We start from the raw sequence: 26,731 nt of genomic DNA, 5'->3' as shown, positions 1-26,731 counted from the left end.
GCTGCTTTGTTCTACTCAAGAGACGGCTGCATTTTGCTGAGTGACTCATTCATATATATGCCAAGTTCTGTGGTGATTGACACCCTGTGTAGCCCTAATCAAGTCAATCTGGCTGCATCAGGCATAAATACGCCAAAAATTTAGAGCTTACCCTCTAGACCTCTATAGATCTATTCTGACTTAGTGAAATGAGTCGGTGGGGTTGTATAATTTGCCACAGTCTGTAACGTGCTTTTGGATATTTGAGGATGAAAGATGTTATATAACTTTTTCTTAGTTATTCAGATCTAAAATTCCTTACAGGAGAACTAGTATTGCAGCTTTTCCATTTGTACTATCTGTTCTGATCAAAAGCAACACAGAAAATTCTTTTATAATAAGCTCTAATTCATTAGAATTCTCCCACATAATTTTCTGTGTTCTCTTCATGGTTACACTTTTCAGACGAGATTTTCAAATATCTGATTTGTAAATATAGCCAGGGACTTGGATGTCCCAGTGACCTAAATTGTGTGCACACTTAATAGTGCGTGCGAAATTATCTGTAAAACTTTGCATCCGAAGAAGTGGGTATTCACCCACGAAAGCTCATGCTGCAAAACGTCTGTTAGTCTATAAGGTGCCACAGGATTCTTTGTTGCTTGTAAAACTTTGATTGCAAAAAGGGAGGGCTACTGAAATTTGGGCTGTAAATGCAGCTCTTAGTCACTCTCAACACAAACAAAGTAGTAATGGAAGTAATTTGGAAGTAATATGGAAAGCTGCTTTTCGTTTCCTTCATGCTGGCTCGAAGGAGCTTCCAAAGGAGTTTCTCAGCCTGACCTTTCAAAAACTGACAGCAACAAAACCATCTCACAGTCAACATGAAACGTGCTCCAGGTGATAAAGGCAGTGTTAGGGTCTGGCATAGTGTGAAGAATGAGGTCACACTGTATTTTTAGAAGTGCCTGGTGTTCCTACCAAGCATGCTCTCTCCCTCTCTTTCTCCCCTTTTTTTTCTGTCTGTCTCTTTCTCTGAATAATTTGGCCAGTGCTTGCAGAAGGCTGTTCTAGCCCCAGGGATTCTCACACATACTTCTGTTGACAGAGTCCTTGTGCAGCAAGCTAGCTGAAATGCCTTTTGTTAAGGATCTATTCACTTCTTTTTCTGTTCTGCCCCAAGACTTGGAGGATCTTTCTGTCTACTGAATTCCTGTTGTTACGCTTATGGAAATTAACTGACTTGAAAAATATGGGGTTATCTTACAAAACAGGTAAAAATATCCTCCATAACAGAAGTATTCCTGATCGTCTAGTTTATATTGGTCTGTGTTTCTCAAATCTTTTTGCTTCATTTGTAAGGAAAGATAGTTTCTAAGTGAATAGTAGTCCTTAAACAAAGTTACTGTAAAACGGAGACAAACGTATAAGGCAGTTTGGGGGTTAAAGCCAGTTATTTAAAATGAGATGTGTGCTATTGCAGCCTAGGTCAGTGCTTGTTTCATTACTTTAGTTTGTCAGTTCAAGTCTAAGGTGGTTTAATGAAAAGAAAAGAAATTCCACACATTGATATACTCTAATGGCAACTTTCTAACATGCCAACTTTACTGAAAATGAAAATACTAAAATGTACCAATTGAACCAATGCCTGCAGAGATAACTTATGTTATCTATTATTATAATTACCATATGAAAAAGTATGCTCATTTGTAATGCAGCATTTGCCACAGAAAATAATTCTCTTTATTAAATAAAGAAAATGCAATTGTGTATGTGTGTATTAGATGTTTTTGTCCATTTTCCCCAGCTTATGGTTAAAACTAATATGTACACTGGTTATAGTCTCCATCCAAAATTTGATGGACTTGAATGAGAGTTTTGGATGTGCAAGAAAAACAGGATCAGACCAATATATCATGATGATTGTGACTGTGTGTATGCATGTACATACACATTTCCGGGCATCAGATTGCAAGGCATTTAATATTCTCTAGCATTTTAATTGCGCTATTAAAAATCTCTACTGAATGTAATGTGGTTTTTATGAAGCTTTCTTTAGAAAATAAAATTGAGGCTGCCAGTATACATTTCTTATTATGTAATGAGTGGTATATGTTCTTATGCTTATTGTATTGTACTTTTTACCTCTTGTAATGCTTCTGTGCAGCTTCTTTTGTGATTTTCATTAAGCTGCTTTGAGGGCAATCTTAGTTTGATTCCAGTTAATTCAAAAAGAACAGGAGTACTTGTAGCACCTTAGAGACTAACAAATTTATCTGAGCATAAGCTTTCATGGGCTACAGCCTACTTCATTGGGCTGTAGCCCATGAAAGCTTATGCTCAAATAAATTTGTTAGTCTCTAAGGTGCCACAAGTACTCCTGTCCTTTTTGCGGATACAGACTAACACAGCTGCTACTCTGAAACAAGTCAATTCAAAGTAGGCTAGCTGAGAAACTTTGAGGTAGCATCTGTTTTGTTTTCTCCTGGATTAAAAGAAAACAAACATGACCTAAAGATTTCTATTCCTCTACAAAAATTTTACCTAAATTAGTGCCTGGTAGTAGCTAGCATTAGAATACAGACTTAGGCTCACCCAAATATGATCAAATTAATGTCTCCATTCATCAAAGTTTAAGGACCTTTTCCAGCAAGTTTACTATTGCATTTTAGAACCTGTAAATTCAGATATTCGTACCTGTATTACTAATTCTGCGGTCTTGCAGATCCATGTTGCAGACCTTTTTATGTGAGTGACTAAAGCAACAGAACTTACATTGACTCACCTCTGAATTTCCAGAGATCTATGTGTTAAGATCCTGCAATGGGTGGGGCCTTCTAAATCCACACTTCTGCCAAATGTGATCAATGTTTAACCTGTAAATGTCTATGTCAGTCCCCACTTACTTGTACAACAAAACCTGCCTTGGAAACCACCTCTGAAGAGGAACCCCCTGTCACAAATGACTACTTGCAGAGGCCTTGGAACACCACAGATCTCTGGTGTGCAAACCTTTGAAGAGAGACCACCTCTTACAAACTTTTTGCTAACTCCCATGAGTGGTCACTCTTGGCAGGTTTTACTGTATCTTGGTCTCCCATATCCTTTTTTTTTGGTCCTTGCATTCATTCACCCATGGGGAAGGGAGAGGGCTGAAATATGAAGCATGGAGAACCACATCCTCTCCTCTCCCCACTCCTTGTCCCTGAAGTACCCTCCATCGCAGCACAGAAAAAGCCCAGCCATAGGTTCTTCTGTTCTCCCAGTCTGATGACACAAGAACAAGGAGACATTCAATGGAAATAAAAGGCGGAAAATTCAGAACTGAGACAAGGAAGTATGTTCCCACACAGTGTATAAATAGACTGTAGCATCACTGTCACTGAGGCCAAGACATTAGCAAGATTCAAAAAGGGATTGGATGTGTATATGGCTAGCAAGAATAGCCAGAGCTGTTATAATTTATTAAAAAATGTGAAAGAGATATTACACGTCATGCTTCAAGACTTAAGCTAATCCCATATGTGCCTACTGCAGGGTTCTTATATATTCCTCTGAAGCATCTGGTACTAGCCACTATCAGAGACAGGCTACAGGATTAGACAGACCTTGGGTCGGTACCATTATACTAATCCTTAGGTGACATGTATTGTAGGGTAGGAGAGTGGCTGATAGGAGTATGCCCTTCATCAGGATATAGGGTGCCAGGGGAGTGAAGAGCAAAGATACACCTTCAAATGAGGAATAGACAATATTCACATGAACTGGCAGGGGCCTTATTCATTATTGCCAAACTTTACAAACTTGGGTGGCCAAAGTTAGGCACCTAGTTCAGTATTTAGGCATTTAAATAAGACCTGATTTTCAGAGAAGCTGTGCCCCTGCAGCTCACAGAGATGTTAAGGAGACAAGTGCGTTCTCAACACTTCTGAAAGGCAGGTTGCTTTTTACTGAGGGGCCTCTCTTTAGGCTTCAAATGCCTAGCACCAGTGCTGGGCATAAGCAGACTAAGTGCTGGGCATAAGCAGACTAAGCAATTGCTTAGGGCCCCGAGCAGCTCTATACCCTCCTCCCCCTCCGTTAATTATTAGTATGTGGGATGGTGGGAGGAATATTCCTGCTCAGGGTCTCCAATGGGCTAGCACCAGCACTGCAGATGCCTATGGTTAGCCACCTACATTTGTAAATGTTGGCCTATTCATCCTGTCTAACCAAGAAATGGAGTGTATGTGTGTACACATCTACAGTTGAAGCTTGTATAATAAAGCTCATAATGAAGAAAATTTTGTGCATATACAAAATACATTTTCTCTATTTTTCATATCCTAATCATGACTGTTACAATAACAATATATATAGCCCAGCAGTAAAATATGCTTGGCCAATGTCCATTGGTCATTTTTGATATGTGCAGTGAAAAGCATGTCATGTGCCAGTTTCATACTTTGTCTTCTTTTCACTTTGACAGTCATAATGCTGGCTTCTAATATGCCTTTTCTCTTTGGCTTGTCACATGCCATCAAAGGCTGAAGCATCCATTAACATATTGAATAGGTTCTGTTCTGTTTTGTTCTCACATGTGACATACTAACACACACATTAAAATGAGGATTATCAGTATTTGATCTGTAAGAAAAGACAAATTACATAAATGCGCCAGTATAAGTGAGTCATTGATTTCTGGACCCAAAGTCAGATGTGCATCTCATTTGGTGCTTTGGGGATCTGCAGACTAGATCTGGGCAGAGAAGATAGCCCTAAGAGTGACTTAAACCAGCCAATTTAGAGTTACAGCTGAAATTCTCTAGTCAGCCTTCACTTTTTGTATTGCATCTGAAAATGGTTAATTGTATTGTTCACAAGTGCTTATAATATTGAGGCAGCTCAGAGCAGATGAGGGACAGAACTTCAGTTTTAACTCTACATTATAATTTAAAGCAAACCCATGAGTCTATTTTAATGTAGTATCTTCTGTCAGTAGCCTTTGTTTTCCCCTCCACATTATACTAGCTTCAACTAAAAAATCTCAAAGCCCTTAGGGTGTCTTCACTATTGGCCGGATAGGCGGGCAGCGATCGATCCAGCAGGGATTGATTTATCACATCTAGTCTAGATGTGATAAATCAATTCCCCAAGCGCTCTCCCGTTGACTCCTGTACTCCGGCTCGGTGAGAGGTGCAGGCAGAGCTGACGGGGGAGCAGCAGCAGTCAACTCACCATAGTGAAGACACTACGGTAAGTCGATCTAAGTATGTCAACTTCAGCTACGTTATTCATGTAGCGGAAGTTGCATAACCCCCTTCTTCCCCCCAGTGTAGACCAGGCCTTAGGGATTTGACAGACCAAAAAATAATCGATCACAGAAAATTATATGTAAATAAGTTTTAAAATACATTGTGTTTACCCAATAAATGCATTAGATCAGTCTGAACTATTCTGGTCTATCTTGTACATATTTAGAGCCAATATTTGAAAAACATTTCTGTATTTACCTCATATTTCTTAATAACCAGTTATGTAAATAGGTTAAAGCTGCTCAAGTTTTCAATTAATTTCATCTGTTTGCGGCAAAAATGTTATGGGATGATTTTGCCCTAGATTTTATATGGAATTTTAGATGTTCAAATTGTTTCCACTGTTGCACTCAAAATGCAAGTGTAGTGGCATCAATAAAAACTACCTTTTTGTATTTCAGGAACAGAGAAGATTTGGATCATTTGCGTCAATCTCCAAGCATTAATAATGATTCTCTGACCATGGGCTTGAAGGAATAATACAAGGACATTTCCTGACTCAGCATGGAGAATAGAGGCTCTCAAGACATCCAGCAATGAAGTGGAGTTTGACCTCTGATGGATGAAATCTGCTGGAATGGAAGCTAAGCTCTTTGAAGAGGAACAGGTGTCACCTTATTTTATATATGCCACGTGTCTGGGGACTTCAGAGGAGTCAAAAAATGCAAAATATGAAACAAAGGTAGAAGAATGTGATTGCCAACTTGAGTTCCATAATGTTCTGCTTGAATCCGAATTGAGTTCTTCATCTATGTCACAGTTAGTAAGCTACACTGAGACATCCTTGGAACCTAGCAGGGTTACAGGCCATGTTACTGCTGCTGCTGAGCCTGAGGTAAAGCATCTTTGTGGAAAATTACAGTATTCTTCAGGGCACAAACCTAAGGACAGTCTTACACACCTGCCCTCACATGAGGCATTTTCCTCACCGCTCCTTCCAAGAGAAAGATCAGCTGAGAAATCCGAGAGGGTTCAAGAGATCAGAGTAATAACACACAAACCAAGTGCGATCACTTTTTCTGATTTTGAATTTTTATCACATAGCGCTAACTCTAAACTCCACACTTGTGAGGTTACAGACACAGAGGCTTCTTCATCTGAAGAGGAGGAGGAAGGTGATGATGATGATGACGTTTTTACAGAGCTGCCACTGTATGGGGCATTTTACAATAGTCTTTATAAAAGGACTATTCTCCTTGGGAAACGAGATAAATGTGAGCATACCAGAAGCCAGTATGTCTGTCATTTAGATGTCTGCAATGATCACACTGGAAAGAAATTGAATGACCATGAAAAGGAAGAAAAACAAATGGACATGGTGGTAAGATGAACTAATTTCTTGTTCCAAACGGGCAAGCTGTACTTTAGCAGCTTGGTTAATGGGGGATTGGTTATTTTATTATATATTTATAATGGACTATATTGCTGTCATTGGTACAGACTCAATCAACCATCTGGGTAGTTTAAAGCAAAGAATGGTTATAGTTCACTAGAGGAATGCCTTTAAACATATTTTTCTGGAAACTCATCATAGAGAATATTCAAAAGTTTGGGCCTCCATCCCTCTCTGTATAAATGGATCAGGCCTATATTTTACACGTTAGTACTAAATCTTTAACAGAAAAAGTTATGGGACAGATTAATTCATTTATTATGCTCTGGCTGGTTTATGCTGCTTTGGTTGACACAAAGCTGCTGTAAACCCACTTTAACTGGCTAGTTAAGAGAGTTTTGCAGCTGCTTATCACTGTCAGAATGGCACAAAGCAGCTTGAAAGTACCAATGAAATTGGCTTAATATTTTTTATATTAAAAACTGTCAAAAATAAAACTTCCTCCAGTCGGCACATAAACATTCTATAAATATATTTTTGATCCTAAGAAACATTCATATTTCTAATTGGAAATATGGGAATTACACCTGTAGTGCATACCATACTACATATAGGAGTTTCTCTTCATAATTTCTCAAAATAACATAACATAAATGGCATAAGGCCAGTGTAAAACATTACATCCTACATTGAGAGTAATAAGACAGCAAAGCTTTTGAATCAACCAATTCTGTTCTTCAAACTTCCTTCCTACCAGGGGTGCTAGAACAATTTGTATAGCAAGGGTGCTGAGAGCCATTGAACTAAACTGTAAATCCTGTATATAATGGAAACCACTTCAAGCCAGGGGGTGCTACAGAACCCCTCACACTCCTAGTTCCAACACGTATGCTACCTACATTTCCATTAATCTGAGCTTTCAACTAGTGTCATTTTTCTTGTTTCCTTCTAAGGTGGGGAAATTGGCTTGCTCATTTTCCCCTGATGTGGTAAGGCCATACCCTGCACCAACTCTATAGCTGGTGCAAAATATATCTCCCTGTGTCCTGTTGTGGCTGTGCTAGCCGGCAATGGAAAACATTCCCAGTGAGTATTGCCAGCTCTAGGGGCAGAGCTGAGTTTGCCTTGTGGGGATGGAGTATACTGTAACTTCCATTCTCCTGATTTTTTTTTCCAACGGTTTCCTAAGAGGAAGTAAGAGTAGTGGCTCTATAGAAGCTGCTTCCCACTTCCCATGCACGTAGTCAATATCTCATCCTTTTGCTCCCCTTTGCTGGCCCATAATATATTTAAATTAAAGCAATATCCTCTATCTATTGATTTATTGTGCCATGGATTTTTTAATTATTTTTAAAAAACCTAGAGAGGTTTAGGACAACTCCAAAAACATACAGTAATGAGAACCACCTAACTATATTCTTTCCAGAAGAGAGTAATTACCCATCTTCTCTGGAACTGCTGGAGTATACAAGAATTTCATAGATGCTTTCCAAGTGAACTCGCACTAGTCTGGAGAATTAGCAAACAAAGCTATTTGTTTTATAGTTGGTCACAGACTAGGCACGTGGATCCAAACACGCTGAATTTTGGAGAAGTTCGATCTGAATCAGAAATACATAGCTATCTCTTTAATGGGAGAAACCAAACCCACAAATTCCAACACTACTGAACTTTGTGGTACAAGTGAATCTTAAACTGCCTGTTCAGCCATACTCTTACATCTCATTTCCTCCTCCCCTTTTTCTTATTAGATCAGTGCCTTTGAAATCACGGTATAGCCTCTAGTACAATGATATGTGACCTACTGATGGCCACAGCATTTCCCACTTCTATTGCTCCCATTTTCTCAGTGTGTTTGATTCTCCTCTCACTTACACCAACTTTACATCAGTATAGCACTATTGACTTCTGATTTACACCAGTGTAAGTGAGAGTAGATTGAGACCATACTGTTTTAAAGACATTTTAAAAATACTCTTGCTAAATTATTTTGACTCTGGAAGTGTGTATATGATTTTAGCCTCTTTACATCAAAAATATGATCTGCTTGAATTCTATTCCAATGCACCTTGAATCTCATCTTGTTTCTTGGGGTACAATTCTGCACTCATTGAAGTCAATAGGAGTTTTGCTGTTGACTTCAGGGAGAAGGATCAGACCCATCATTAGTTTCCATTCCTCTAAAGTAAAGTTATGAAGGCATCTGTGTGGTCATATTTGTATATTTGCAACATTAATAAAATAAACTGGAACAGCAGTTACAGATGTTGGGAGACACAGAATGTTAGATTTTTATCTATAGACATGCCTTTGATTCAAATTCAATCCAGTATTCATTTTGAGCGATGTAATACTTTTCCATATTTGGCACTGCTCATCTCCTGGCCTTTTGATCTCTGTCAAATACTGTACTCATCACATGGGTTTCTAGTAGTTTTATGTAATCTAGATGATAATAATCTTAACTTGATGGGCAATTACTGGGGTGGGGGAGGGGAGAGAATTAACTAACTTGTTCCCTCTAATACTCCACTCAACCCCCAATGCTAGAGGGAAATGCGTCCTTCTACCCATAGCTACTGATGTATCAGTAAATTTATTTTATAATTCAGCTGAAGTAATTGTCTTATCTTGGAGTAATAATAGTTTAAGTTCAGTATCTGAACTCTTCCCCGGTCCATGTAAATGGATGCTTTGGCTTCATAAACTTCTGAAGTTCTCCTGTCATCATTATAACCATTGTTTCATTTTTCTTAACTGTATTAAGATGCCCTCATCTGCTCACAGAGAAAAAACTAAGTGATTAAGAACTGTTCTCAGCCTCTGCTATTAGAAAGCCCAAGAACTGAGCTTTTTCTGAAAGCTGCCCAGTAAGATCCAGTGACACTGAGTTCAGTTTATTAAATAGTTATGTTGTCACCATAGTCGTCTATTCCACATTCAGTCAAGAACAATACTGCCTACATTCCAGCTAATCTAAACATATATCGAAATGCAAGAGTGACATCCCCGGAATTTATATACTAAAGGTCATTCCTGTAGATAAAAGGAAATAGCCAGGCGTTTTTGTCTTTAGTTTACTTTATTCTCAGGCCATAAAATAAACAAGGATGCTGTTCATAGTACAAAATAATGGATTGTAAATTTCCAGACAAGATGATGGAATAACATAGTAAATCTCTGAGAATATGTTTAAACATTTAAAAATCTGTGCAGATTTAATGACACAGGGCTTGTTTCTGACTCTTTGTCCATTTAAATAGGCAGAAATCACCGTAAGAAAGGTTCCAGTAATTAAAAAAAAAAAGGTTGTGCAATTTTAGCAATAGTGACACATTATATTCATACCAGATGCTTTCATCATGACTCTATGTTAGCCCCAATCCAATGTGTTATTATCTAGGTATTCCCATTATTTTGGGGTAAGGCTATGGAGTGATGTCTTTCTAATGGAAAAAGGTTAACGAAGTAAAGAGGGTGTAGGAGTACAATCACTATCAATAGCCCTGAAACTTAAAAATAATGTAGCAAACAAATCACCTTTACCATATAGATACATGGCTGCCAAACATAATAGTGTGACTGATATCCTGACTAACCTCACACTACCAAAGTTGGCTATGAAATAGTGATTAAGCTCTATTCCGTGGTGCATTCCTAAGTAATACGTACTTGTGATTGAACTACCCAGCATTAGATGTCAATACTGATCCAAACAGGGATAAGACACAGTTTAGTTGCTAAGGGAAAAACTAAAGTCTCTTAATATACAAAGATTTACTATTTATTTCTTATCATGGTAACAAAATATTGGGTGCTGCTTTGCTTTCTTTACAGTGGGCTCCACTGCATAGTGTTGATAGAACTGTGGTGGTAACTCCTAATAAGCATACCAAGGAACAGACTCTGTCACCTTATTCACACCGAGTAGCGCCTTGCTATGCAAATAGTTCCATTGAAATAATTGAATGGGGAGGTACTACTCAGAGTAAAGGGGTAGAATCCAGGTTTAAGTAGTTGCTGCAGGTACCTGGGGTGATGAATGTTGAGATTTTAGCTATATACAGTATATACTATTTTCTAAAATTAAATAAAACAATACATGCCTTTGTAGTTGGCCTCAAACGGTTTTAGCCTAATTAATGTTAAGCAGAGGAAAATCACTGTAAATACAGCAAATTGCTAAAACTGCATATCAGTTCTTTTATGAATGAAACAAACACTGTAAACAATTTGTACGTATAGACTTTTTTAAAAAAAAAGGTTTTCTCTCTCTTCCCTTCCCACTCTTCCCTCAAAAGGTAAACAGAATTCGTAAAGCCCAAGTGTCATGGTTCCACAGCTAACCACACCTCTGTTCCCTTTGTGGTCTGAGTGTACCTCCTCAGGTATCACCCCTTGTGCCTTTATCTATCCTGAGATGGGATGCTGCACTTCTCCCACTCTTAGACCAAGCCCTGGGCTATGGTACCATGTGTCTCAAGCATGTTTACCCAGCAGGCCCAATGGGGTTCAGCACCCAGGGTTCTTCTCTTTGGGAGTCTGTGACCAGTTGTACTGGTAGTGACCATACAGCTTTATTAAAGTCAAAGTATTGTTTATTTCAACAGTAGGAACAAAGGATTTAAAAAGTCTTATCTTACCCTAAGACTTACCTACCATTCCTTGATGATAATCTAGGCATGACTAACTTCTTCAGATACCAGCAACTGTCTGCTTCTTTGTTTGGCTGTCCTGAACAACTCTCCCCACCCCCTTCTCTTGAAAGAGTATGTGTGAGAGAGACCCTTTAAACGGCTGCAGTCCTTTTGATCTTTTGGTCTCTAGGCCTTTTCCTGCCCAGGCCTGGTCTCTTAACAACCCTCTTAAACATTTGCTGAGAAATGGCTTATCTTGCACCATTCTTTTTCCCTTCCTGCGTGTTTTTCCTTACAGCCCCCTATTAAACTAAGCCAATATATTCATACAGTACACATCCCAATAACCAGGTCAATGTATAGTATTCATACAGTATTACAGAGGTGCTCCACTTTTGTCCAGCATGCACATCTCTGCTTCCCCAAGTCTATCAAACTCTGCCCATGTTATAATTGTATTCAGTCAGAGACTACAGAGCAACCTTTACACAATACCTACTGTAGCAGTCTCTCTGATCCCCATTTATTGACAGAACAATTTGGATCATTCTGAAGGGTAGCATTTCACAGTCATGAAAAGATATCAAGACATCTGACGATATGAGGTGAAGTGAGTGTTAACAGCCTTTCTCAGGGTAGGCTTTAAAGGTGTTGGCTCTCACTGCAGTTATGGCATAGAAACCCTGCCTGTGGACTTGACTGTGGTAGGAAGTCTAGTGGACTGAACAGCTATCTGTAGATTCTGGGTTCTAGTCCCAGTTTTGCATCTGACTTACTGTGGGGCTTTTGGCAAGTCTCTTAATTTCTTTCTACTACTGCTGTGTAGAACTGCTGCAAAACTGTGCTTGTGACAGAGCAATCCCATTCATTTTCATTTAGGCTTGGTTCTGCCATCCTTACTCTGAGTGGGGTATCATCTCAATAATCCCACTAGTCACAATGGGCTAGCTCATACAATTGTGCCCTGTATGTCTCAAATACTATTGCTGCCCTGCTCTGGGGTGAGTAGTAATCTGTTACTGGCCTATGCCAATAGCCAATTACCCCTTCTCCCCCTGTTCCATCTCAGATGTTCTGGTCAGAGCATTGAGGGACTGGAACCAAAGTGAATAACTAACGTCTATGTGGCTGGACTCAAGCTATGGGGAGGCCATGCAGAGACTGGAGTGGGAGCTAACCTTAATTCTGCTTATGGCCCTGTTTTAGAATGTAGGCTGTGCTGTGATCCAGAACAATGGGATTACTCTCACAGTGCCAGATTCCAGTGCTCTTATTTACGTGGAGTAATATCGTGCTCTGTCAGTTATTACACTGACTTCAGTGGGACCACTATTGGAGTAAAGTACTACTCCATTCAAATAAGGGTGGTGGAATCTGGCCCAGTGTGTGATACTCAGGGTGAGTGAAGTGGACAAAATTGGGCCCTTAGAGTGTAAATGCCAACTCTGAATGACTCATGATGAGTCTAAATCTGAATTAGGTTATAAGTACAGTAGAACCTCAGAGTTACAAACATCAGAGTTACAAACTGATCAGTCAACCACACACCTCACTTGGAGCCGGAAGTACAAAATCAGGCAGCAGCAGAGACAACAACAAAAGCAAAGACAGTACAGTACTGTGTTAAACATAAACTACTAAAAAATTAAGGGAACTTTTTAAAAACTTTTTTGACAAGGTAAGGAAACTTCCTGTGATTAGAACAGGAGTACTTGTTTCATTTAAATTGAGATGATTAAAAGCAGCATTTTTCTTCTGCATAGTAAAGTTTCAAAGCTGTACTAAGTCAATGTTCAGCTGTAAAATTTTAAAAGAACAGCCATAATGTTTTGTTCAGAGTTATGAACAACCTCCATTCCTGAGGCGTTCGTAACTCTGAGGTTCTACTGTAAAGTAATTTAAAATGTTGGAACAGTCTCCAAAGGGAAATGGTGAAAGCCTGTCACTTGGGACATTTAAAACTAGATTGAGAACAACCCTGGAAAATGTGCAGTAAAGCACTATCCTTCATTGGCAGGCAGATGAACTGTATGATCTCTCTCTCGGTCTTGATTATCTGATGTCTGTTCATTTGCTGCTTCCATCCTGGTACTATATTTAGTAGAAAACTGTCTTCATTATATAATCACTATTGGATGACAAAGACTAATAAGCATTATAGCACGATACATCATTTTTAGGATTAGACCATGATGGTAAGGGTAGTTCAGATTAAGGCTGATCAAATTGGTCAGGATGTTATGCGAAGGTTTTCATGGCATTGTCCTACATTTTGCCTCTGTTTTCATGTTTCTATTTCACAAACACTAAAAGCTCAACAGATGAAGGGAAAGGAAGTACGTAGATAAGAAAAAATAAATTCCACAAAAGCCCATGATTCTAAATCCATATCCTTTGAAGTTGATAAATGATTCTCCAAAAGAAATGCATTTATTTGTGTAACTTTTTGATATGTTAATCAATTAAACATTTCCGATTAAAAACAAGTTAGTTTTCACTTACAGAGTTGGGCCTTTGACAGCAAGTCAACAAAGAGGAACCATTAAAGGGGGGGAAAGCATCAGCATGGGAATAACTAATTCAATGTAAATTATCAAAATAGGGCAGCAAACAGACCTATGCTTAACATAGGGCTGCCAGTTAAGAGTTTTATTGCCAAAAGCTTTCCTCCTCTAATTCAGTTATGCAAGAGTCAAAACTAGTGGAGCATGGCCAGAGGACCAGGGAGGCAGAGAGGCACAGGTTCCATGTCCTGTTCCGTCTTTTTCTCCAATCCTATGGGAGTTCTGCCTCCTCCCACCAACCCATCAAGTTAAAACTCCACAGTTGTTGAGGGAGAATGGCTGCAAGGCTCTAGGGACTGCCTTATGGGAAATAATGCTGACTTTGTTATCCTCCCTGGCGTTCCTCCTGTGCATGGTGAGTGGCTGAATATTGGAATAGTAATTGTCATGGAAAACATGGCAGCAAGATCTGGAAGGGGTGACGCAGCTGTAGGATGGCTTGGAGGTGTTGGACCTCTTTGAGTTCTTCTCCCCTTTTTAGATTTATGGGATTAATGGGTCTCCCTCCCCCCGTCCACTCCACAGGTAGACAAACCTCAGCCCCATCTCCTTTGGAATGCATAGAAGGAAACTTTCTACGTTGAAATTTGTGGCATTCATAGCTCCTAGATATGTTTTCCCCTCACATGAGGAAGGACTTGGAGGAAAACACTCTGGATTAGCTCACTGGACTTGATCACTAACATCAAAAGCATGCGACTTTTAGTAGAAATGGACACGAGACACATTCTGTTCCAGAAATGGCGGAAACTTTAATATGAATTTAAAAATTAACTTTTCACAAGTTTCAGAATTCCACACATCTAGTGAGGAACATGATTACACACAAGGAACATTTCCCCTTTTTGGTGCAATCCTGCTGTCCTCAATACTGTACCTGTTCCACAACAGGATATGGCCTATCTTGTGATGTGCTGCTTACTGTGGTCATACAGAAGTGTGGGTTCAAATTTGCGTCTTATTGCAGAAGAGATCAGTAGGATGGATGTTGTACTTAGTAAACTTTTCATCACAAAAATCACATGCAGTTTGGAAAATATTGATACAGTTGGTAGCAGTATTTCTTGGGGAGACCCAGCATCGTAATATTAAGAGCTTGTCATGATGGAGGTGCAAAGACATACTGTGGCTGTGTAGGAGAGCATGTGCCTACTACAAATATTGTGTCTCTCTTCTCAATAAACATGTATGGTACCTACTGCAGCTGCTGTATGACAGCTGCCACACAAGGTACAACACATGCAGAGGAACTAATGATTTATAAAATGTGTATGTATCAAACAAACAAAAAAGATACACCTTTCTGGAAAGTGGCAGAAACCTGTACCCGAAGACATTAAGAAGACAAGTCACATGACTATATTTCAGAACCCCTGGAGAAGAATTGGAAAAAGAACAGTTTTGGTCATTCACATGCCATAGTTGAGTAAATGCCTTATGAGCTAGATTCTACTGCCCTTATACTTAATAGTACCTCACTCTGCAAGCGGTCCCATTGAAGAAAATGGGATAAGATCCTACTCAGTATAGGGTGCCCAGATGTCCCGATTTTATAGGGACAGTCCCAATTTTTGGGTCTTTTTCTTATATGGGCTCTTATTACTCCCCACCCCCTGTCCTGATTTTTCACACTTGATGTCTGGTCACCGTAACTCAATAATAGTAAGGGTAGTAGAATATGTCCCTATGTAGTCCTGGTTTAGCAAAGCATTTAAGCACATTTCAGTTCAGTTCTTTTCTGAAATGCGTCAGCACTACAAGTACCACTCATCTAACAAGTCAATGTAATATTTTTATTTTGGAACAGCTCTCAGCAGTTTCTTAGTTGAAATAGGTGCTTTCGTGCTGTTAGCTTTTCAGGACAATGTGAGTCACTTGAGTCAACAAATCACCATCATTTTGCAAGTATCAGTAATCAGTCATCTAAACTATGAGATTTTTAACAAAATTAAAATACCAAAGAAATGTAGAAAAGAAAACCAAGAAAATGTAACATGTAGCAACAGAAAATACCTATAGATTTTCAAACTGCCCAAGAAGACTGAAGTGTAAAAAGAGTTATTTTTCAACTTGGTGCTGCAATTAAGTAGTAAAGAATGACAGGAGGTGGGATCTTGATGAGTTATGTGGCACACTATGTAGCCCCAGGCTGGGGTTAATGTGTAATAACCATGGCCCTCAGAGTTGTTTCAATAACACTATGAATTACCTTTAGATTGTTCATAAGGTATTACTGTATTTATGTTTATGTTTTTGAGCTGCAGGAGGATTAGGTAATGTAGTTACAGGTGTAACTTTTTTAGGATTTAGCATGTAAGAGGGGTGAGCATTTTAGAGATTTAGAATATTAAGACATTTACATTTGATTTGTATTGGAATATTTCAGAATCATGTTGCTACAGTTCTTGGAAATCCAGCTTATGAAAGTGGTGCTGCCTTCTAAAAGCTCTACATTTCATACGCACGGTGATGTTACTGGAACATAGAGGAGCAGTAACACTGTAGGCAAATAATGGCATTACTGTATTCATAGAAAACATTCAGAATGTGAAGTATTGTCAGCATGGTAATATCATGGAATTAGCGATAAAGCATGTCTAGCAATAAAGCATGTCCTTTATAAATGTTTGGTGGAAATAGTTGTAAAATGTGCAGTGGAAGACCTGTTCAAGTAATTCATTTATTGCTACAGTAGAATAAAGCTACAGCTGAGCTGTTTGCCAAAGATTTTAACTTAGGCGAATAACTCCAGTAGGATCAATTTTTTGTCTACAAGCCTCTATTTGATTGTTAAGCTAATATCTGGATCAGTGGCCAAGATTCAACAGAAAAATAAAATCCTTCTCAAGTCATGACTTTGTGGTGGACTAAGTAAATCAACATAGCATGGAAGCTGGGTATATGTGTGTGTGAGAGAATTAAAGCTCCAAGATTTAACAGCAGAGAGAAACATGCAAAAGATAAACTTCCAAAGTGGAGAATGTGTAATCTCCTCTAGAGGGATCCAAGGGAAGTCACAGCAGTGAACATGTGTAGGGAGGACCTGCCAGACAGATATCACTGTGAGGTGGAAGTAAGCAGAGAAACTTGTGAAACTAAAGAGAGAAATGAAATACAGGAAATAAAACTTGTGGAACTAGAGAGATAGGGTGCTTGTTTGCCTTCCAGGCAGTGGTGAGCTGGAGCCGGTTCCCACAGGTTCCCAAGAACCGGTTGCTAAAATTAGACCTCTGTGGAGAACCGGTTGTTAAAGGGCCAGGGAATGGGCAAAGAACTCTGGTCCGCGGACCGGACCATCCTGTTGCTCCCAGGATTCCCAGCTAGGGAGGCTGAGGGTCGCCCGGCCCTTCCCCCGCTTCCCCCCAGTTGCAGCGTGGCCAGCTGCCGGCATCAGCTGGGCAGCTCAGCTGAGCTCCGGAGTCATCCTGCTGCCGCTTTTTGAGAGGCCCGGCAAGGTATGTGTGGGGGCCTGCTGCAAACTCCAGGGCTGGCCAGAGAGGAGGGAAGGGGAGGGGGCAAGTGGGTCAATTGGCCCGGGCCCTGCAGGGGCCCCGGGCCCCACAAGGATGTCTCCCCCGGGCCCTCCCCTGTTCCCCCCCACTTAAATCAGAACTTTTATAGGGAACCGGTTGTTAAGATTTTGGCAGCTCATCACTGCTTCCAGGTGTGCCAGCTTTTGCAAACTTTCAGATCTCGGTAATAGAACTGCAATATATTAGAAAAATTGAATCTAAATGTAAATTAACCTTGGAAACCAGATTTCAGAACAGAGGACCATTCTTGAGAGAGAGTGAGGTATGCACATTTCAAATGCCCCCTAAGTACCATTGAAAGTCAATGGGATTTAAGCCCCTTAGTTACTTTTGAAAATTTTACCTGTATAGCACTAGTTATCAACACTGTAATGATACCCAGAATCCTGCAACCCTTCCTTGTGTGGAAATTCCACTGAAGTCCACATGGCAGCTTTGCATATGGAAAGTGTAGAGCAGGGATTGTCAATCTTCGGCACATGGCCTGTCAGGGAAATCTGCTGGCAGGCCGGGACAGTTTGTTTACTTTCTGTGTCTGCAGGTTTGGCCAATCACAGCCGAGGGATGTGCTGGCTGCTGCTTCCTGCAGCCCCCATTGGCCTGGAACGTTGAACCACGGCCAGTGGGAGCTGCGATCGGTTGAACCTGCGGACGCTGCAGGTAAACAAGCCGTCCCGGCCCACCAACGGATTTCCCTGATGGGCCATGTGCCAAAGGTTGCTGATACCTGCATAGGTGCCAACTTTTCCTGGCGCCGGTGGGAGCTTGCACGCCCCCCAGCCCTGATTTCACCCTTTCCCCACCTCCATTCCAACCCCTTTTCCAAAGTCCCTGCCCTAACTCCGCCCCCTCCCTGCCCCTATTGGACCCCTTCCCCAAATCCCCACCCCGCCTCTTTCCCAAGCGCGCCGCATTCCTCTTCTTCCCGCTCCCTCCCAGCCGCGTGAAACAGCTGTTTTGCGGCGCAAGCACTGGGAACCAGGGGAAAAAGCAGGCAGGTGGTGCGCTCAGGGGAGGAGGAAGAGGCAGAGCAGAGGTGAAGGTGAGCTGGGCGGGGAGCTGCTCCCACCAATTTTTCCCTGTGGATGCTCCAGCCCTGGCGCACCCACGGAGTTGGTGTCTATGGATCCCTGGAGTAGAGTGAAGGTCAGAAGTGAAATGGCTCCTGTTCTAATTAATCCTTTTCAATGGCTTATACCACCAAAATGCTTTGGGAGGATGATTTTCTCAAGCTTTGTGTCACTATGCCTCAGTGAGTCACGGCTGAGAATACCAAGACAAACTGCTGAAAAAAGGGCAGACTCACCCCAAACTAGATGTTATTCTATCAGTAGATTATACTAACCCAGTAACAAAAGTAAACTTCTGTCTCACCACACTAGTTAACAAGAAGTCTACTTAGGCATTCCAGCTCTAGTTTTACCACCCAGACACTGGACTTTACAATGAGTGATTACTGAAAACCAATTTTATCACATATATGGTTCTACTAATCCCAAGAAATCAGCCGCATGGCCAGGTCAATATAGAACTCAGATCTTATCCAATAATCATGCTGCTGCCAATCCTTTAGTAATAAACCTTTAGATTTTAGTTACTAAAAGAAGAATAACGTTAAAATGGTTAATAAGTCATATACATACAATAATTGCAATGTTCTTCTATCAGGTTTGTAGCAGTGACATTATAGAGTGCTGGTTTGTAAAGTTTCTCTGATAACTTCAAAAAGGTTGGAAGGTCCTCAATCCATAGTTCAATATATTCCTTTTAGTTGTAAATCCACAGTCCAGAGAATCAGAGCAGGAAAAAAGGCAAAATGGAGTCATCCCAGGGGTCGTTTATATCTTTTGCCACGTGCCTGGAAATTTTCCATTTCAAACAAAGCTCACAGCCCAGTTGTGGAATGTTACTGGCACAAGATGGAGTCCAGGGTCACATGAGCATATCATATGACCTTACATGGCTTGATGACTCACAAGGGTTAGCCATTGGCCCTTTGGAGGGTGAGGCGTCTGCAGGAAGAGCCATCTGGGCAGACTGAGGGTATGGCTACACTTACAAATCTGCAGCGCTGGTAGTTGCAGCGCTGGTCGTCCAGCTGTGCAGGGCCAGCGCTGGTGTGTGGCCACACTCACAGCTACCAGCGCTGCAGTGTGGCCAGCATTTTGCAGCGCTGTTTGGTGTGAGTGATGATGATGATATCCAGCAGCAGCAGTGGCAGCAACGCAGCAACGTGCTTTTCAAGGGGTGGGGGGGGAGGGGGTGGGGGCGGGGAGAGAGAGAGAGAGAGAGAGGGAATTTTGACAAAAATCAAAAAATTTTCCAAAATCCCTTACTGTTGCCCAAAAAACAACTCCAACACAACAAACCCCCCTCAACATACCCCCTCCTCCTCCTGCCCCTCAACTCAACAACCAACACAAACAACCCCATTTCATTTTGTTGTCACAGATTATTGACAGATTACAGACAGCAATGAGGAAGCAGCAAGTCTAGCCTTCGGGCAGCAGCTCACAACCAACAAACAAAGAGAAAACAAACAAAAAAAGAAAAAAAAAAAGACAAAGAAAAGCATTAAATTAACTAATTATACTGGGAGCCAATATGGAGGTGAGTGGAGTGTCACACACTTGGTGCAGCGCAGCTGCCACCATAGCTGCCAAGCAGACCCCCCTGCAGACCTGTATACCCCTAGCCAGAGTGGCAGCAGTTGCAGTCTGGTTGTGGGGAGTGAGCGCTGCTTGTGGGCGCAGGACCAGCTGTACCAGCTGCCAGCAAGCCTGCAAAGCCCGCCCCAACCCCCTGAGTTTCTTCTATGGCCCATTGTGAGAGCTAAGTGTACTTGATGGGCCAACAATATAAAGCTGTCTAGCCTAGATGTAAATCTCATCTGGTAGGTGTTGCCTAGGAATTCAGCACATATGCAATATATATAAGATACCAGTGCATCACCAATATTCATAACTTAAGATACAAAAATGATACGCGCATATAAAAAGGCAGTTAACAGATGGATGCAGCTGGAAGAAGGGGGTGGGAGGGCAAATATTTCAGAAAAGCTGGACGAAATAGAAAATGGTAAATTATTTTTCTAACTCTACATGTGGTCTCAAGTTGAGCTCTTCAAGTGGTTAGTGATTTTGTGTAGCTCAAATTCAGGATGCTCCAGGGGCCTGATTTTCAGAATGTGGGTGATCAGAAGAAATACATGTAAGCCATACGTGGCCAGGTTTTTAGATTTTGTCATCAGACCCCAATTTGTTCATATTTTCTTCAGATCTTGAAATTCCCTGGCATTTAGTCTCCTGGCTAATATGCCAAGTATTTGATCTAGGCCAGTGACTCTCAAACTTTTTTTACTGGTGGCTCCTTTCACATAGCAAGAGTCTGAGTGCGACACTCTCCCCCCCTTATGAATTAAAAACACCTTTTTATATATTTAACACCATTGAAAATGCTGGAGGCAAAGTGGGGTTTGGGGTGGAGGTTGGCAGCTTGCGACCCCCTCCCCCCATGTAATAACCTTGCGACCCCCTGAGGGGTCCCGATCCCCAGTTTGAGAACCCTTGATCTAGGCAGAGTATTTGTTTCAGTGATGGAGAAGGTCTAGGAGCGTATATTCTGTATTTTTGGATAAATGTTGCATGGCCTTAATCTAAAGTGTGCCCGGATACCATGGAGACAGGCCCCTTTATAAAGGTGTATAATTTTCTATTTCTGTCCAAATAATATAAGTTAAATGTCAAAGGTTTGCAAAGGAATTTACCACTACAGACTAAGGAACCAAGGCTTCTGCAAATGACTGAAAGATTTAAATTAACTTTTAAAATACTGCTAGAGCTGTCACTAAAAACTAAATTGCATTGGTCTTTTTTAAAACATTTTCATTCATTGCATTATAACTAAAGGCAAAATGTGCAGAACCTGTATTGGGGTTTGAAAGCATACAATGCTGTGTAAGGTGGCAGTATAAAGATAGCAAGCAAAAGTGAGATGTGCTCTTTGTCAGCAATGTTCCTGACCCCAAATAGAGGCTTAGTGTGTGAAAGAGGAGTGTCACTGGGGCTTTTCAGTGGAGCAAATTAGTAGCTGCTATAAGAGATTACCTCTCTTTGATTGCAACTGTGACTCAAGATTTATTTACCTTAGATTGTACATACATCTGCAATATTACCTGAGCTTGTTAAAATACAAATTACTGCAGAGGTGGTAAACTGAAAAGTGAAAAGGCTAACTGCAGAAACAGAAAAGTGTAAAGCATACACAGTTACCTTGAGTAAAAGTTCTTACTTGTAAAGCACTAGCAACGTCCTTGGTCCTGTACAACAGATACAATGTAAGGGTCCAACTATGAAAGCCTTGCCTTATTCTTATTCTTATCAATACACTAGGCAAATACAACTTAGATGGGGCTACTATAAGGTGGGTGAATAACTGGCTGGATAACTGTACTCAGAGAGTAGTTATTAATGCTTCCCAATCCTACTGGAAAGGTATAACAAGTGGGGTTCCGTAGGGGTCTGTTTTGGAACTGGCTCTGTTCAATATCTTCATCAACAACTTAGATATTGGCATAGAAAGTACTCTTATTAAGTTTGCAGATGATACCAAACTGGAGGGATTGCAACTGCTTTGGAGGATAGGGTCATAATTCAAAATGATCTGGACAAATTGGAGAAATGGTCTGAGATAAACAGGATGAAGTTTAACAAAGACAAATGCAAAGTACTCCACTTAGGAAGGAACAATCAGTTTCACACATACAGAATGAGAAGAGACTGTCTAGGAAAGAGTATGGCAGAAAGGGATCTAGGGGTTATAGTGGATCACAAGCTAAATATGAGTCAACAGTGTGATGCTGTTGCAAAAAAAGCAAACGTGATTCTGGAATTCATTAACAGGTGTGTTGTGAGCAAGACACGAGAAGCCATTCTTCCACTCTGCGCTGGTTAGACCTCAACTGGTGTGTCCAGTTCTGGGCACCGTATTTTAAGAGAGATGTGGAGAGAAGTGTGTGTGGGGGTGGTGTCCAGAAAAGAGCAACAAGAATGATTAAAGGTCTTGAGAACATGACCTATGAAGGAAGGCTGAAAGAACACGGTTTGTTTAGTTTGGAAAAGAGAAGATTGAGAGGGGACATATCATTAGTTTTCAGGTGTCTAAAAGGATGTCATAAGGAGGAGGGAGAAAACTTGTTCACGTTAGCCTCTGAGGACAGAACAAGAAGCAATGGGCTTAAACTGCAGCAAGGGAGGTTTAGGTTGGACATTAGGAAAAAGTTCCTAACTGTCAGGGTGGTTAAACACTGGAATAAATTGCCTAGGGAGGTTGTGGAATCTCCATCTCTGGAGATATTTAAGAGTAGGTTAGATAAATGTCTATCAGGGATGGTCTAGACAGTATTTGGTCCTGCCATGAGGGCAGGGACTGGACTCAATGACCTCTCGAGGTCCCTTCCAGTCCTAGAATCTATGAATCACCTTGAGGAGCATTAATACTCACACTAATAATAATAACATTGAGGTAAAAAGACTGAGAAGACAAAACAAACTGGGAAATACCCCATACTCTAAACGTGACAGTACAAACTCTGAGGTTCATGGGTCCTTTTGAAGATAAGGGAAAAATGCATTATACATGCAATGAAAATTATTTCAAAACCAAATGTCTTCAAACAAGTCAAAGCATGCAGTTCACATATGGGAGAGGGGAGAGGCAGTAGTACAGGTTTAATTAAAACTGCTACTGTAATGCTCTAATATAGGTTGGAGCCCTCTGTTTTATTTACAGGAATAAAAAATTACTGCAAATTCTATAGGGATGTTTTAATAAAAACAATCAATGCTGTATAATGCTTGATATAAATATATACAACATTGTATAGTTGTAATTTACATTCATTACATTATTTTACGTGCAGTAATTTGCAATTTTGCACAAAGTTCCTATTAAAAGGATGAGCTTAAATCACATTAGGTGGAATGCAGATGTCTGAGCTAGCAAAAAAAGACACTAGAGTTTCTGGTATTCCCAAGCAACTTCCCATCTTCTTATTCAGAAATTGTGCCTGGATGCTTACTTTGTCTTACGAATAAAAGCTTGATCAGAGAAAGAGCTGATGGTGCGCAGCACTTACCACCTCTAATGGGACCCCACAAGGGAACTCAGCAGCTGGCAGGATCACATCTAAAATGGAATAAAATAAAGGTAGGGTAAAATTAAGCTATCAAGGAAAAGCCTCCTGACAGTACAAATATATAAGGTTGGGAAATAGTCTCCTAAGCAGAGCTGAGCAGAAAAAGGGATTCCATTTCATTAGAATTTTGCTGTTCTAAAATTTGATTTCATTCCTATTTGGAATGAAAACCAAAATTTTTAAAATTCTCCTTGAAGGGGATTGGAAGTATACTTATAACATTTGTGGATGACATCAGTCTGGGAGGGGCTGCAAGAACTTTGGAGAGAAGAATAAGAATTCAATCACCTTGAGGTAAATTGGATAATTGGTCTGAAATCAACAAGATGAAATTCAATAAAGACAAGTGCAAAGTACTACACTTAGAAAGGATAAATGCACAACTACAAAATGGGGAATTACTGGCTAAGCAGTAATACTTCAAAAAATGATAGGGCAGGGGGTTATAGTGGATCATAAATTGAACATGAGTCAACAATGTGATGCAGTTACGAAAAAGGTAGATCTAAAGGCCTGGAATTACTTCAAGTCAAAGTTGCAGAAACTATCAGAAGCCTGCATCCGAAGAAAGGAGAAAAAATTCATAGGCAGGAGTTGTAGACCAAGCTGGATGAACAAGCATCTCAGAGAGGTGATTAAGAAAAAGCAGAAAGCCTACAAGTCATGAAAGATGGAAAGCTACCTTATTCAGGTCAGAACATGTAGGGATAAAGTGAGAAAGGTCAAAAGCCATGCAGAGTTGGACCTTGCAAAGGAAATTAAAACCAATAGTAAAAGGTTCTATAGCCATATAAATATGAAGAAAACAAAGAAAGAAGAAGTGGGGCCATTAAACACTGAGGATGGAGTGGAGGTTAAGGATAATCTAGGCATGGCCCAATATCTAAACAAATATTTTGCATCAGTCTTTAATGAGGCTAATGAGGAGCTTAGGGATAATGGTAGGATGACAAATGGGAATGAGGATATGGAGGTAGATATTACCACATCCGAGGTAGAAGCCAAACTCAAACAGCTTAATGGGACTAAATCGGGGGGCCCAGATAATCTTCATCCAAGAATATTAAAGGAACTGGCACATGAAATTGCAAGCCCATTAGCAAGAATTTTTAATGAATCAGTAAACTCAGGGGTTGGACTGTATGACTGGAGAATTGCTAACATAGTTCCTATTTTTAAGAAAGGGGGAAAAAATGATCCGAGTAACTATGGGCCTGTTAGTTTGACATCTGTAGTATGCAAGGTCTTGGAAAAATGTTTGAAGGAGAAAGTAGTTAAGGACATTGATGTCAATGGTAATTGGGACAAAATACAACATAGTTTTACAAAAGGTAGATTGTGCCAAACCAACCTGATCTTCTTCTTTGAGAAGGTAACAGATTTTTTAGACAAAGGAAATGCAGTGGATATAATTTACCCCAATTTCAGTAAGGCATTTGATATGGTTCCACATGGGGAATTATTAGTTAAATTGGAAAAGATGGGAATCAATATGAAAATTGAAAGGTGGATAAGGAACTGGGTAAAGGGGAGACTACAGTGGGTCATACTGAAAGGTGAACTGTCAGGCTGGAAGGAGGTTACTAGTGGAGTTCCTCAGGGATCAGTTTTGGGACCAATCTTATTTAATCTTTTTATTACTGATTTTGGCACAAAAAGTGGGAATGTGCTAATAAAGTTTGCGGATTACACAAAGGTGGGAGGTATTGCTAACACAGAGAAGGACCGGGATATCATACAGGAAGATCTGGATGACCTTGTAAACTGAAGTAATAGTAATAGGATGAAATATAATAGTGAAAAGTGCAAGGTCATGCATTTAGGGATTAATAACAAGAATTCTGGTTATAAATTGGGGACACATCAGTTGGAAGTAACAGAGGAGGAGAAGAACCTCAGAGTATTGGTTGATCATAGGATGACTATGAGCCGCCAATGTGATATGGCCGTTAAAAAAGCTAATGCAGTCTTGGGATGCATCAGACAAGGTATTTCCAGTAAAGATAAGGAGGTGTTAGTACCATTATACAAGGCACTGGTGAGAGCTCATCTGGGATATTGTGTGCAGTTCTGGTCTCCAATGTTTCAGAAGGATGAATTCAAACTGTAACAGGTACAGAGAAGGGCTACTAGGATGATCTGAGGAATGGAAAACCTGTCTTATGAAAGGAAACTCAAAGAGCTTGGCTTTTTTAGCCTAACCAAAAGAAGGCTGAGGGGAGATATGATTGCTCTTTATAAATATATCAGAGGGATAAATATCAGGGAGGAAGAGGAATTATTTAAGCTTAGTACTAATGTGGACACAAGAACAAATGGATATAAACTGGACACTAGGAAGTTTAGACTTGAAATTAGATGAAGGTTCCTAACCATTAGAGGAGTAGAAGTTCTGTAACAGCCTTCCAAGGGGATTAGTGGGGGCAAAAGACATAACTGCCTTCAAGACTAAGCTTGATAAGTTTATGGAGGGGATGGTATGATGGGATAGCCTAATTTTGGCAATTAATTGATCTTTGATTATTAGCAGGTAAATATGCCCAGTGGTCTGTGATGGGATGTTAGATGAGGTGGGATCTGAGTTACTACAGAGAATTCTTTCCTGGGTGCTGGCTGGTGAGTCTTGCCCACATGCTCAGGGGTTAACTGATCGCCATATTTAGAGTCGGGAAGGAATTTTCCTCCAGGGAAGATTGGCAGAGGCCCTGGAGGTTTTTCGCCTTCCTCTGCAGCATGGGGCATGGGTCACTTGCTGGAGGATTCTCTGCAGCTTGAGGTCTTTGAACCATGATTTGAGGACTTCAATAACTCAGACATAGGTTAGGGGTTTGTTACAGGAGTGGATGGCTGAGATTCTGTGGCCTGCATTGTGCAGGGGGTCAGACTAGATGATCATAATGGTCCCTTCTGACCTTAAAGTCTATGAGTCTATTCTGGGTTGTATTAACAGAAATGTCATCTGTAAAACACAGGAGGTAACTGGTCCATTCTACTCATCTGGAGCACTGTGTCCAGTTCTGGGCACCATACTTTAAAAAAAGATGTGGACAAACTGGAGAGAGTTCAAAGGAGGGCAACATAAATGATTAAAGGTTTAGAAAACCTGTCCTATGAGGAGAGATTTAAAACACTGGGCATGTCTAGTCTCAAGAAAAGAAGGCTTGGGGGGTGGAGGGGGAGGGGGTTGGAACCTGA

The 26,731-nt window shown here is 40.5% G+C and overlaps 1 protein-coding gene across 1 annotated transcript in view; it reads left to right on the top strand.

The window, feature by feature from the left end:
- STARD13 (StAR related lipid transfer domain containing 13) overlaps positions 1-26,731 on the top strand; it is a 480,039-nt gene that overhangs the window by 56,581 nt on the left and 396,727 nt on the right. Inside the window, exon 2 of the mRNA XM_039530647.1 lies at positions 5,675-6,594. Within this exon, the coding sequence (XP_039386581.1) occupies positions 5,836-6,594 (759 nt within the window). The 5' untranslated portion in view covers positions 5,675-5,835. The remainder of the gene's footprint in view (positions 1-5,674; positions 6,595-26,731) is intronic.

This window comes from Mauremys reevesii, linkage group 1 (assembly GCF_016161935.1).
Source record: "Mauremys reevesii isolate NIE-2019 linkage group 1, ASM1616193v1, whole genome shotgun sequence".
In the NCBI taxonomy this organism is placed as follows: Eukaryota; Metazoa; Chordata; order Testudines; family Geoemydidae; genus Mauremys; species Mauremys reevesii.
This window is presented reverse-complemented; position numbering and strand designations above follow the sequence as displayed.